Source organism: Calypte anna, chromosome 2 (assembly GCF_003957555.1).
Source record: "Calypte anna isolate BGI_N300 chromosome 2, bCalAnn1_v1.p, whole genome shotgun sequence".
NCBI classification, from domain to species: Eukaryota; Metazoa; Chordata; class Aves; order Apodiformes; family Trochilidae; genus Calypte; species Calypte anna.
In genome coordinates this window covers 88,863,340-88,876,287 of record NC_044245.1, presented here as the reverse complement: position 1 = coordinate 88,876,287, position 12,948 = coordinate 88,863,340, and the positions used below count along the sequence as shown (strand labels likewise).

The following is a 12,948-nucleotide window of genomic DNA, read 5'->3' as shown; positions in this document are numbered from 1 at the left end:
TCTGCCTTCAATAAAAACAGTAGGAAACATTTTGAAATGTTTTAATGCTTTAAATGTTTTTTGCTTTTAAAGCATATGATCCAGGTGTTCCTTTAGGAAGAAAACAACAAGGCCCTATTTGAAACAGCACTCAAGAAGGGGCGTGACAGCAGAATAGGATATTAAAGGAAGGGTATCACAGACTCAAAGTAAACCTAAAATATATAAAAACTTGAACACGTGCTTTGCAAGGGGAGACAGAAGAAGTTCAATCTGTCTGGTTTCATGTGGAAGTGTAGCTAATAGTGTCCATGTTAAGGACAGATAGCATAGTACCAGACAGCCTTTTTATATGGCAACAAAAGAGAAAAATGATGAGTCTAAAGTTAGAAGAATTTGAATGGAAAGTGGTGTTTAGGAATGAAGTTTATACAACTAGAGTGACTTAGTAGAGGTATGCAATGTTTTAACAGTTGCAGTCAAGGTTAAATGCCTTTCTAAAATACATCATTGGATTGCCTTCACTGGATGTCACATGCAAGACCCCTGATGTGCAGAAAATGAGATAAGAATAACGTAAGGGTTTCCTCTACTATTCTAAATGGATGAAACACCCTCAGAGTCCTTTGACAGTGGACCCTGTGTGCTCAAAAAATGTGTTAATGTGATGAACAACAAGTTGGTGTGTTCTCTATTTTTCTGTCCCTTGCAGAGGAATACTTAACTTCAGGACTTTGTAAAATTTATAAGCAACCTCCTCCCTTCAGATGTGAATATGCCTTTTTGTGCACACACACAGGGATAGGCACACACACTGCTCGTGGATGGACAAAACTAGATTAAAATAACAGTATTTCACTGCAAAGCTAAAATTAAAACGAAGTTATGAAATGCTGCTTTTATGGTTTTTATTTTTGCCCTGTAAAACATTTTTAAGTGCACTGAATGAGATGAGAACTGATAAAGAAACATTTTGTGACTGTGTACTTACAGAATACGTGGTGGTCATGTGGTTGTAGTAATCAGCATGGAAGTATGTAAGAAACCCAGGATTTTGTGAAGAAAGGCAGTATCTTGTACTAGGTGAATTGAAGGCTTGGAAAGGCGTGAGCAAACTTAAGACTCCAACATTTTTTGTTCAGTCTTAACCACTGTATCCAATGCTGCACACACAACCAAAAGGACAGAATATATTGTGTGTCTTTACCAGTAATTTTACAAGGCTTTTGTAAATTACCAAGCACATTTGAATTCTGCGCTTATATGTAATTTCCTAGGATTTTTTTTTTAATTGAAGATAAAGGTTAAACCTATTTGCTGTCTCATGTCAGCTTAAAAAGTTAATTTAATTTTTAAATATTTTTAACTTTTTGTGGGTATCTCACCCAGATACCTTTCTGAATTTATTTCTTTTTAATTGGTTCTATAAAATAATGTTATGAATGCCTTATGTTAGTTTTCCTAAAGTATTGGAGATTTACTTATTTTTATTTTTCCGAAGTTTGTTTATGCTAACAGAAATGCATTAAATCTGTTCCTGAAATCAGAGAGTTTGGTTCTGACATTTTGTTGGACATTTGAACATCAGTAAGTCATTTCAGAGATTGAAACCTTACTCTGTATGCAGCTGATAGTGGACGATTTTCAAGGTATTTGTGCTTTATGATGCAGACAAGTGTTGGGAGGTGCTCAACAAGAGGGTTGGAAGAGCTGCATCTAGATTTTTCAGCTTTGCAGTACTTAAATGAAATCTGAGGATATCTCTATCCCTAGAAAGAGCCTTTTCCAGGTGCTACTGCCCATCCATTTGTGGTATCAGAAAGCCATTGGGTAGGGTAGTCTGTTCCAAGCTCACTACTGCTTGTAGTGCTGAAAGAGGCTTATTTGAATCTTATCCAATTATGTCTATATTGCTCTACAGTGTGGACGTGTCCAAATCACCTAGGTTCTTAGTTTTTGTTAAAATCTGCTGTCATTCCTGCAGGTAAAGCTTCCCTACTTTAATAAGCAGTGATAAAAATCTGACATTTCTTCCTGCTTCAGAGAATGTGTTAGTCAGATGCTGACTCATAGGTTAAGTTGGAGCTAAGGCTTTCATACAGCTGCACTGCCAGAGAGAACTAGCTTTCTGTCAACATTTGCTCATGATCAGTCTCTGAGGAACAGGTATCCAAACATCTGTGGGGTTCACTAGTGCAGTGCTTTGTACCTTGCATTTGAACTTACACAACATATGTGCAGGCAGGGTTGGCCTGCTGAGTCTTGAATGTCTTCTGTAGTCATGCAACTTAAAGTATTGAAGAAGCCTGTTTAAGCTAGGACAGTGGACTTGAGTTGAAGCAGATCAGTGTTTCTGTCACCTCTGCTGAAGGAGAGGTTTTATCAGCAGAAGAATAGTAACTGTGTGTGTGGGGGTAAACATGTTAAGGCTCCACAAAAATGTCTGCATAGGTTTTTGACCCTGGCTCAAAAGCAGTCTGCTCCTAGCACTTGATTCTTGTACATCCTGGGATGAAGAAAGATCATTTCATGTGGAAAGTAGCAGAAAAGGAACTTGTCTTCCAGTACGTTGCCAATTTGCCATCTAAAAGGAATCAACTCTCTTCTCAGGGCTGTTTCCAGTAACAAACTCAAAACTACCTAAAATGGCCTGGGTGTTCTCTGGGTGTTGTCCCTGGCCTTTCTTCAGATTACCCATATGTCAGTTCTTCCTTCTGATATCTCCTCATGATCTCCCGCTCCTTGAGACTGCCTCTCTTTCAGGCTTTTTACATGCCAAATATGGAATCTGGTTCTTTTGAAAAAAAATTGGCTTTTTAAAATCTGGTTTGCAATGGTGAGCTTATACACAGCTCGTTCTATGAGTTTCTGAACCAAGAGAAAATGTATGTTCGTAAGAGTTTCTTGTTTTCTGGGAGGCTTTCCAGCAATTGCGTTTGTTCAACATTTTAAAATACCTTTCTTTGGATTCAAGATATAAACATGAACCTTTTCTGTACTACCATAAAAATGACAGAATCAGGCTCAGGAAGTCTCTCACCATCTCCCTGTTTTCCTCAAAAGTCCTTTACCCCATTGGTTCTGTAGATTCAGTAATGTTTTGGAAGCTGGAAAAGAATTAATTTTTTCTGGCTTGAGTGCAGGGTGTGCCAAAGTAAAGATCCTTCACTCAAAATACCAAAATTTGGAACAATTTCAGTTCTTATGGGGATGATGAATTGAGAGCTGAAGGATATATCTGTTCATGCACAAATAGCAAGCTATGTAGTTCAATCATGAGTATTATTTTTGTGACCATCACAAATAAACTTGTTAATACCAAAGAGGAAATAAAAATGAGATATCTTGTAAAACTGCTTTTGAGTCATCTTTCAAAATACTGTTGAATGTGTTCTGTTGTATGGAGGATTACACCAGACCATGCTGTGGTTTTTTTTACTTGGTACTTTAATCTTCCAGACAGGAAACAAAGAAGTGTCCAAATACAAATTCCTGACAGAGAATGGAAGTTGAAAAGCAAAAGTGCTGGTGCTTTTTTATAATTTGTAACTTTGACTTTGCATACAGAGAAGTATGCAAATGAGTTGTTCTTTCTGAGGGGAATAAAAAGGTTATCAGTGCTTTTTTTGACTTAATAATTTTATGTCCAAACATGTTTTATAGTAACTTTATGTAAATTTTTGTAATAGGTTTTGCTATGAAAATTTTAGTAGAAATTTTTGCTTTTTTAATGACTGCTAATACTAATATTTATATTTTTGTTCTTCCAGATAAAGAAAAGAGGCAACCTGATGTCTTTCATGCTTTGAAAATGGGTAAGTACTGACAGAACTCTTCCACCATGCCTGATTCCTGAAGCTTCAGAGCATGTTTGTTACACGGGAAACCAAGATATGTTCTGGTTTTACAGACCTTTTTTTCTTTCCTTATTTTAAAAATACATTTATTTTTTAGTTTATTTTTCTTCACATTTGAATATGAGACAATCTTTATAACTTCTGGTTGTGCCCTTCGTGCCAAAATACGTGACTTGGTAGTTTCAGTTATTCCAAGACCATTCTACCTTTAGAATGATTTTTTTTCCTTCCTGATAAAGTATGAAAACCAAATTTCTAATTGGTGCAAAAAGTATGTGGGTCTCTGCTCACAAGAGCACTGTAATTGCTCTTCAGATTGCTTCAACAAAAAACAAGTGTCTCAGATCTTGCTTGTTGTCTCATGAACAAGAGTGACTTTCATGAGCACACAGCTGGTAGAACTGTTCCATGGCAAACAGAAAGAGCCAATGCTATCCTTTTGATTTAAATTTGATCCAGGCTCTGATGGGTTGCACTCGTGGCAGATAGCAAGCTACATACTGGTTACCTGGTTTTCTGTGTCTGCTAGCTGAGGAAACTGTTCTGAAATGATACATTTGGCTTGAGGCTTCCTGTCTGATGGCTGTGGCATGGGAAACAGGACTGGTCACAGATCATGAAACTGCACTGTTTCCAATATCTTTGACAGGTTAGAGAGATTCGGTACTTAAACCTTATCTGCTTACTGCTCTTACAGTTGGTATATTGTTATTTAAATACGTTTTCAGCTATATGATATACAGCTGGCAAAAGGCTAAGTGTGTTTACCTATAGAGACAATCAGAAAAAAATCAGTCAGTAGTAAAGAAAAATTCCTGATGGATCTATTTGTTTTTTTGTTTTTTTTTGTTTATTTTTCAAATACTGGAAGATGTTGTTCCTAAGTAAGATTAAATTTAATGTCCTGTGAAGTCACGAGAGGTTTCTCATGCGACCTAGTAGGTTTGTTTCTTCTCCAGTCAGCCTGCCCTTATCTGGGACTCAGATGCTCCAGACAATGAAGAAGCATCAGTAGTGCAGCGGATATAATAATAATCGTTGCTGGGGTTGTGCTTTCTGTGACATAGAAAATATAGACATTGTGCACTGAAAGATGTCTGTGTCCCTCTGGAGTATGACATGTGCCTACAGAATAAGTGACCTTTAGTGTGGAGCACTCATTTCAGCTTTTTTTGTCCATGTACCCACTCCTGACTGTAACATAATGAACCCTTTGATGTCACTAGCCTTGTTGCTTTCAGCAGGGATCTGCAGCCTGAAGAGAGCTCCTAGTTAGCAGCTTTCACTTTCACATATTCTGTTGGATTTTTAGGTCTTTTATTAATCCTATTTGTAACTGAGTGATTTGTGTGAAGCAGAATACTGCTTTTTCTCAACAACTTTTCTCAATACAACTTTTTCTCAACTAAGTGGATTTCAGCAGCGCTGATCTTTAAATCAACAGTTAACTTCCAACTTCTACTGCATTCCTATTCAAAAGTTAAGATGTGTGTTTTAAATAATCAAGCATGGTCTCAACATAGATCCCATCCTGGGTTTATTACAGCAGTTTAACAGTTGCTTTTCAATCGACCATTGTAAATCAATATCTTAGGAACTTCGTGGCTTTTCAGGCTACCAGAACTGGAAATGGGCAGACATAATAGTGGAGTATAAAGAGCTGATAAGTGGCAGTTACTGGGAGCTCTCTCCTAAATGTCAGCTCTTTACATGTAAGCTTCCTCATCCTGGGAAGGCCTCAGATCTGATAGATTTTACAGTTCAATTGCCAACCCTCAAGTGCTACATCCATGTGTTTTTTTAACACCTCCAGGGATGGTTACACTTCTCTGGGCAGCCTGGTCCAATGCATTGCTCTTGAGCAAGGACAGATGAACTTTCGCACTGAAGATTTAGTTTAAATATTGGATGCAGAATTAAAAAGAACCAAACTTTCTGAAAGTTTCTGAAAGACAGCTGAGCACTGGAGTAAATTAATTCCTTGGAAGGTTATAGAATAGCATCAGTAAAAGATTTTGGAATTTGTAAGAGGGGTTCATGGATCAGTCTGACCTGGGGCATTTTCTGTCTGCTTAAGGCAAGGGATGACCTCCACTACCTCTCAGAATGCTTTTGTTCCTGTTCTTTTTGATTTTGAAGTTGTTGGTTTCTGTCATTTCAGCCTATGGAAATGCAACAGGGAGCTTTGTCCTGTTTTCTTTGCATGAGTTCATGTTATTACAGTTCAGTAGAAATATTCCCTCCCTACTCATAATCTTCACCTATGGAATGCATTGCAGTTTATACAGCAGTGTTGTTGTTAATGCCAGAAAATGTTAGTTGTTAATGTCAGAAAATCATTCTATTAATGACATTGTACTATTAGTGTACAGGTAGGAAAAATGAATGAAAACAATGGCTCATGCTTATGCCACAGTTTCATGTAGCCTGGGAAGATGTGCTGATCTACTAAAAGACCAAAGGTCACTACCAATATTTAGCTGTAGTGTTGCAGTTGCTTTTGTACTTTTAATATTTTCTGTTTTAATTCCACTAAATACAGACGAGTGCCAGCAACTCGAAGTACTTATGAGTTCAGTGGCTAAGAGGGTCTCTGTTGTTCATGTAAATAAATTTTATCACTGTTTTACAGGAAACTTTCAGCTGGTTAAAGAGATTGTTGATGAAGACCCAAGTCAGGTCAATATTACCAATGTTGATGGCGCATCTCCATTAATGATTGCGGCTGTAACAGGACAGCTGCCCCTTGTTCAGCTCCTTGTTGAGAAAGATGCTGATATTGACAAACAGGATAATGTTCATGGCTGGACAGCACTAATGCAGGCCACATACCACGGGTAAGATACACGCTCTTTTTGGGGGTGGCAATAAAGAGGTTTCATTCTTTGTACATCCCAGTGGAAAAAAGCTTTTTGATACTGACTCTGGGAGGGGTCTTAGTGAGAAATTGAGAGACTTTCAGCTTCAGTTTCCATGGCCTTTGCACTGCCCTCAGCTTTTCAGAGCAGACGTGAATGCCTTTTGGATTTCAGAGTGAATGGAATATTTGGGAACTTGAATCTTGCTTAGTAAATGCTAGAAACATGGTGCTCCAGGCAGGCTCTAGGAGCTGTAGCGCAGATCTCAACTTTTATCCTTTGATGTTTTGTAAGACCATATCATCCTCTGCCAGGGCTGTAGGCCTACATCAAGTTGTGAAACTTCAAGGCAGTCACCCTTTGATTGCCTTATTTTCCAGTCTTGAAACCATTCTTATTTTCCCCTTTTCAACCTTTAATTTTCGTTGAGTTTTCTGAAATGCACCCACTGGACAACTAATTGTAATTTTCTCTAAAGCTACATTATAAATGCATTAGGCACTTAAAAGAGTCAGACCACAGAAATTTGCCTTCAGGAAGGTGAAGAATCACTTCGCTCCCTGGTAGTGCTCACATTAATTGTACAAATACAGATCTCATTGGGCTATGAAAGTACAACAAAGGAGAAAAATAGGAGGTCAACTTGTCTTTGTGAAAATTTTCTGAAGTAGTTCCTGGGACCTGCATGAGAAGGTCTCTTCATCCTCACCAATATGTATTGATAGTAGTGATAGGCATTTCACAGAAGTGCCTGAAGGGTTTTTCTGGTGTGGCAGTTTTGTTATCAGCAGCTGCACCAGCACAGAGCTAGCTAGAGTAGAAACAGCCAGCAGAATGTGATGTGCAGAGCTGCTGGCTCATCCCCTCACCCCTACTCAGGCACTCCTCTTGTCTGTGGGTGTGCAGAGTGCAGCTGAGTGCTGTGTGTATTCTGATACTGTCCTTTCAATTTCCTGGAGGACTGCTTCGTTAAAATTCCCTTCTCTATTCTGTATTAATCAGTCTTTATAGATGTTTGAGGTTGTGACAATTTACTGGAGACACTGGTATTACTCATGCATAAGTAAAACAAACTAAAGGCCACCAGCTCAGTGGAAGGACCAGAAGGCATCCCAGGGGCACTGAAGGATGTGGCTCTATGGTACATCCTGGAAAGGTGGATGGGGCAATGATACGGTTTTGAGGAAGAAAAGTAAAGGGAAGTATGCAGAGGAGCTGGTTTTGGGGATAAGCAGAATTTTTGTCAGAAGAGAGGAGGAACCTTCTTCATTTTAGGGTTGTGTTTATCTGGGTTTAGTTCAGAAGTGAAAACTTAATTTCTACAGTAAGAAGTAATATTCAGAAATGGAGTGGTTGAGATCTATTTGTCAGCTTAGAATTTGCAATCAGATATTGCTACTTAACAAATTTGTTCTGTGTTGCTAATGCATGTTGGATATTGTTTTTATACAAGGTCAGTCTCTCCTCGGGAGAAGTATGGTATTAAACATATTTTCCCTAGCTTTGTTGTCTGTTTGCTTATTTTGTAGGCTGAATTACAGCTTTGTTTTTTACTTGCAAGGCTGGTCCTGTTTATTTATTCAGGTGTATGAGAAGGAAGAGGGGCTAATGGGAATAGGATGGTGAGTTCCTGTTATGCAACTAGCTTTTATGAGCTTTTATTGCAAGGTGTTTGTGTTGTTCATCATTTTAAACACCTGAAGGAAGCAATAATGTGTCTTCTCAGCTATGTAATTTATATCTCAAATTAAGTGAAATAGTATTTGGACTTCATAAATTATCTTCAGTCAATTTGGCTTTTCTGCACACAGATTCTTATCTGTTCTGAATATGAAATTGTGTTGAAGTATTAGTGTGGCGTGTGATGACTACTGGGTTGACCTTTGTCTTTCCATCTGCTTTATTGCCCTAGACATTTCACTGGGAAGGTGTTTGGCAACAAATTCCTGAAACAGTTCCAAATGGTCAGTTTATGAAACTGGCTATTCAAATTAGGGCTTTAAGGATAACTTTTTGCATGTTGACTAGTGTATTCGTAGTGAGTAAACAGTAACTGACAAAGGAATCCTTTGGAGCCTTGGAATAGCTTGTGAAAAAAATTTTAAGACTTACTTAGCCACAGGAAAGGTAAAATTTGATCTCTAGTTGAGGAGCAATGGTATAAAAGGATGAAAAAGGAGTATTACGGGGTTTTTCATTTGTTTCTTTGTTATTAACATGAGCAATGCACTTTCTTTTTTTTTTTTTTCCCTAAAGAAACAAAGATGTTGTAAAGTACTTGTTAAATCAAGGAGCTGATGTCAATCTTCGTGCAAAAAATGGGTACACAGCTTTTGACCTGATAATGCTGCTGAATGATCCAGGTATGTTAATTCAAAGAGCAGTAAAGTAGATAAACATCCCTGCCAAAATAGAAAATATTTTTAAGTTGCTAGAAAGTACACTCTGAGGTCTGTGGTGGACTGGACCAGGAAAAGATGCTGCCTAAAAATGTTGGGGTTTGAGTTAATTGTCTAGAAGAGTGTATATGTTTATGGGTAACGAATTTTTGCTCACTCCTCTTGCCTTTGTTTTTGAAGAAACTTCAAAATTTGTTGTTTGTGTCAGCAGAGCCAGCTCTGTAGCATTGGTCTGTGGTGGTCCTTATGTTCTGTAGTGTCATTAGCACAGAGCTGTGAACTAGAGTTAAGAATTTCCACTCAGTTAACATCAGTTAACATCAGTACAGGGACAGGACAGAGAGTACTAACAGAAAAAACACAAGTGAATTCCTGGCTGTACCCCCCACTAGGTCTTTGAAGGCTGGGAATAAATCACATTTCAGGTTGTGTTTCATGGCAGTGCTTTAGAAAAAGGCACCATGTTTAGGGTAGGCTTCAGTGAAACACCTTTAGGTTTTGTTGTAGTTTGTGTAGCCTATGTAATTTGTCAGAAGAGAGGAGGAACCTTGCCTGGTAACCTTGTCTGTTAACCTTGCCTGGTACCTGAATCGCTTTATCTGAAGCCAGAAAATACAACTGCTGATGGAATTAGTGTTTATTTTCTCTGTATTTACTCATTATGGTGGTTTTGGTCACTAGCAGATAACTTTACATTGTCAAAAGTAGATCACTAATAGTATGAAATTTTAGAAGATAAATGCAGTAAATGTTTTTTTCTCATAATTAACTCATAACTAGGACAGAGTAGTTTGCCTTATTACTTATTTAGAAAGAGGAATATATAGGTCAGTTCTGTCTGCCCTTCTTAAAAGTCTTTTCTGACTTGTATACAGATTTACAGGATATTTGTTTGGCTTTCCTGTCCTCATCTCATACTTATTCTTTTTAATTCCTCTTCCTTTCTTTTTTTCTCACCTTTTTTGTCCACCTTATTTTCTAACTGTGTCTTTTCAGCCCCTTTGTTGTCCAGGCTGAACATCTGCTTTCTCTTTGGGATTTAATTTCAAGCTTCTTTTCTGCAACCTACGCTTGAAGAAAGAATATTCACTTTTCTCTACTCTCTTCTGTGTAAGGTGAGAAAAGGGAGCATCACAATATTGTTCCTAACTCCTACAGAATGTGAGAGAGGCAGCTAACTTGGTCTAATGACGTGACTAATTCTGACTGAAAAGCATGATTATTTATATTGATAAATATCTTCAGTGAGGTGGTGGTAAGACTGCAGGCCACTATGTAGGGAGAACGGGTGGGAAACATAGGCCAAGGAAGAAGGTTTTGGGGATTCATATGCTTTGTTTTTGAGAGGCAAATCAGTTACTACTCATATAGAATTTATAGGGAAAGTGTTAGTGTATCAGTAAGAGAAAGCAAATCAGACTAAATATCTTAATTTGGTTTCTTTTAGACACAGAGCTTGTAAGGTTATTGGCATCAGCATGTATGCAAGTAGACAAAGACAAGAATAAACTGAACAGATCATCTTTGCCTTGTTCCAGAAGCAGACAATCCTTAAATGTCCCAGTATTGCCAGATGACAAAGGAGGTTTAAAGGTAATTTAAGTTACTTGTAATAAATAACTGATATATTGTTTCTTGTAATATGCTAGCAGAGAAAGTCATTGCTATGGAGTACTTTCAGTCCAATAGGTAACTGATTTTTTTTTTTAAGGAATGATGGTCCTGAATTTCTTGTTGACAGTGCTTCTGGTTTTTATGAAGTGTGGCACATGTTCAGCTTTCTTTTTGTCACATGGCAAAGATTAATTTTAAGGAAGAGTTTGCATCAAAGCACCTCAGCACCCAGGCATAGATTTCATAATAAAGTAGTGGAAGGTACCATAAGTTCATAAGTTTGGAACTGAATTTTGGTTATGAACTTAATTTTGAACCTGCTTTTAAAATCAAAATGTACTCCAATTTTGTTAGGCTGTTCTTTTACTCGTGGCTGATTTTTTTTAATCTTTGAAATTGCAGTGGATGTGTTACAGGGAATTGGTTCTGAATGAAGGCCTTTCAAATTAAACTTTTTGGCCAGTAGATTTTCAGACTTTTCTCTTTCAGGCTACGGGTAATTATGTATTTGCCTTTGCCTGATTTTTGTAGCTTCTTCTCTCCTCTTAACTTGTAGATAATTAATATTTATTCAGAAGTTGTATTGTCTGTATTTACTGGAGGGTAATTTTAATCAATCTTGTGTTTCTTTCAATTAATGTAAGCTCATTTAAATATTTAGTCTGTTAAGCAAATGCACATATACTCCTACATTCCTCTGGTTAACAGTATTCATACTAAACATCTGATTACAAGTAGGCAGCTTTTGAAGTTTAAAAAAACAAAAACCTTTTCAGTGTTTCCTGTTTGATCACTTTTTGTCATTAACTGGTCAACTTCTTATTTTGCTGTGTGATTCTTTTATTTGTAATTTATGCAATGTACAGGTCTTTGCTTCTTTAACTACTGATAATACAGTGAATAATCATGATTTCATTCATTACCCTTTCACACAGGAACTCTTAACTGCTTTGTTTCTCACCATTTTGTGGTCTTTTCCAAATTGTGCCTTTTCCATATAAAAAAATCAGATTCCTCTCTTTTTCTTCATGCCTGTGCCTCTTCAGCAAGCTGTACACTCAGTGTCAGTACTGGAGCAGAGTACAGGAGCTGAGAGGTGATCTTTTTGTTCACTGAAGCTAGCTTGTTCCTGTAACAAACTACATTGTGCAGGCAGTTTCTCATTGTTCCCTGTGTTAAAACTAGATGCATTTTTTTCCCTTTCAGTTCCTCTGGAAGGTAAATAAATGCTGAGCTATGTGGGGTTTAGATGTTTCTCAGAGGTATTTGTGTATTGTGTTTTTTTCCATCAGGCTTTTGTTGCTTAAAGTAATTTAAATCTTTGTAAGTTATGGCTTCAAAGAGATGCAGAAGCCTGAAAACTCTATCCTTTACTAATGCTCTGCACAGGTTTATCATCCTTTTAATGATCATCTGCTAGCAGGATTGATGTACAGGGAATATGTTTACAGTTTGTATTACTTAGTTCTACTCTCTGATGCTTGGGAAGAGGTACATCAGTAAGCAGTTAAAAAGTGTTAAATCCCAATGGGAAGAGAATATGTATGGTGAGAAGGAATGGCTGCGAAAATGCATAAGATATCACATAAAGCTGCCTTTATAAGCATCATCACTTTTACATGACTTATTTTTTTTAGAAGTGTTTCAGAAAGGGAAAAAGAAGCTGTACTAATCAGAAGATATTTACAATCTGACTTACCTCCAGGCTGCATAATTTTTAGTACAGATTGCATGGGTCTTGTTCACATAGCCTATAGGTCTCATAGTGTAGAGAAGTCTCTTGCTAAATAGTTGAAGCATCTTGCACTGCAAATCTGTAATTCTGTAAATGGATAAATTTTGTTTTGAGCATAGATGGTCCTTTAGTGTACAGCCTCCACGTACATGATACCTGGATGGATGGAGGGTGTACGTGTAGTGTTCCTAAAGTTTGTGGTTTTTTCACAGCTGAAAGGAACACTATCAGATCTCTTCCAGTTTGTCACTGATTTTTTAAGGAGGAGCTTTCATGCAGATCAGATAAACTTAAGTGTGCTTCTCAACAGCAGGAAATATACATACCAGTTGGCTGATGCCAGAGAGTGTAAGAATGTATGTTAAAACTGGGATGATTAAATGTCAAATATTAAATGTTTACCATATAGCTGTGAAAAGTCTCGTTCAAATTGCGCTAATATTTTTATCTACTTTGTCTTTCCAGAAAGTGTTGAAAATATTGTAAGCTATTTGCAAGATGAAAAA

At 37.4% G+C, this 12,948-nt stretch overlaps 1 protein-coding gene across 3 annotated transcripts in view; it reads left to right on the top strand.

Moving 5' to 3' along the window:
• Nucleotides 1-12,948, top strand: part of ANKS6 (ankyrin repeat and sterile alpha motif domain containing 6) — a 36,548-nt gene that overhangs the window by 4,392 nt on the left and 19,208 nt on the right. For all 3 annotated transcript variants that reach the window (XM_030446259.1, XM_030446258.1, XM_030446257.1), the window contains exons 3-6: nt 3,750-3,794; nt 6,469-6,673; nt 8,951-9,057; nt 10,541-10,686. In XM_030446259.1, the coding sequence (XP_030302119.1) occupies nt 3,750-3,794; nt 6,469-6,673; nt 8,951-9,057; nt 10,541-10,686 (503 nt within the window). The remainder of the gene's footprint in view (nt 1-3,749; nt 3,795-6,468; nt 6,674-8,950; nt 9,058-10,540; nt 10,687-12,948) is intronic.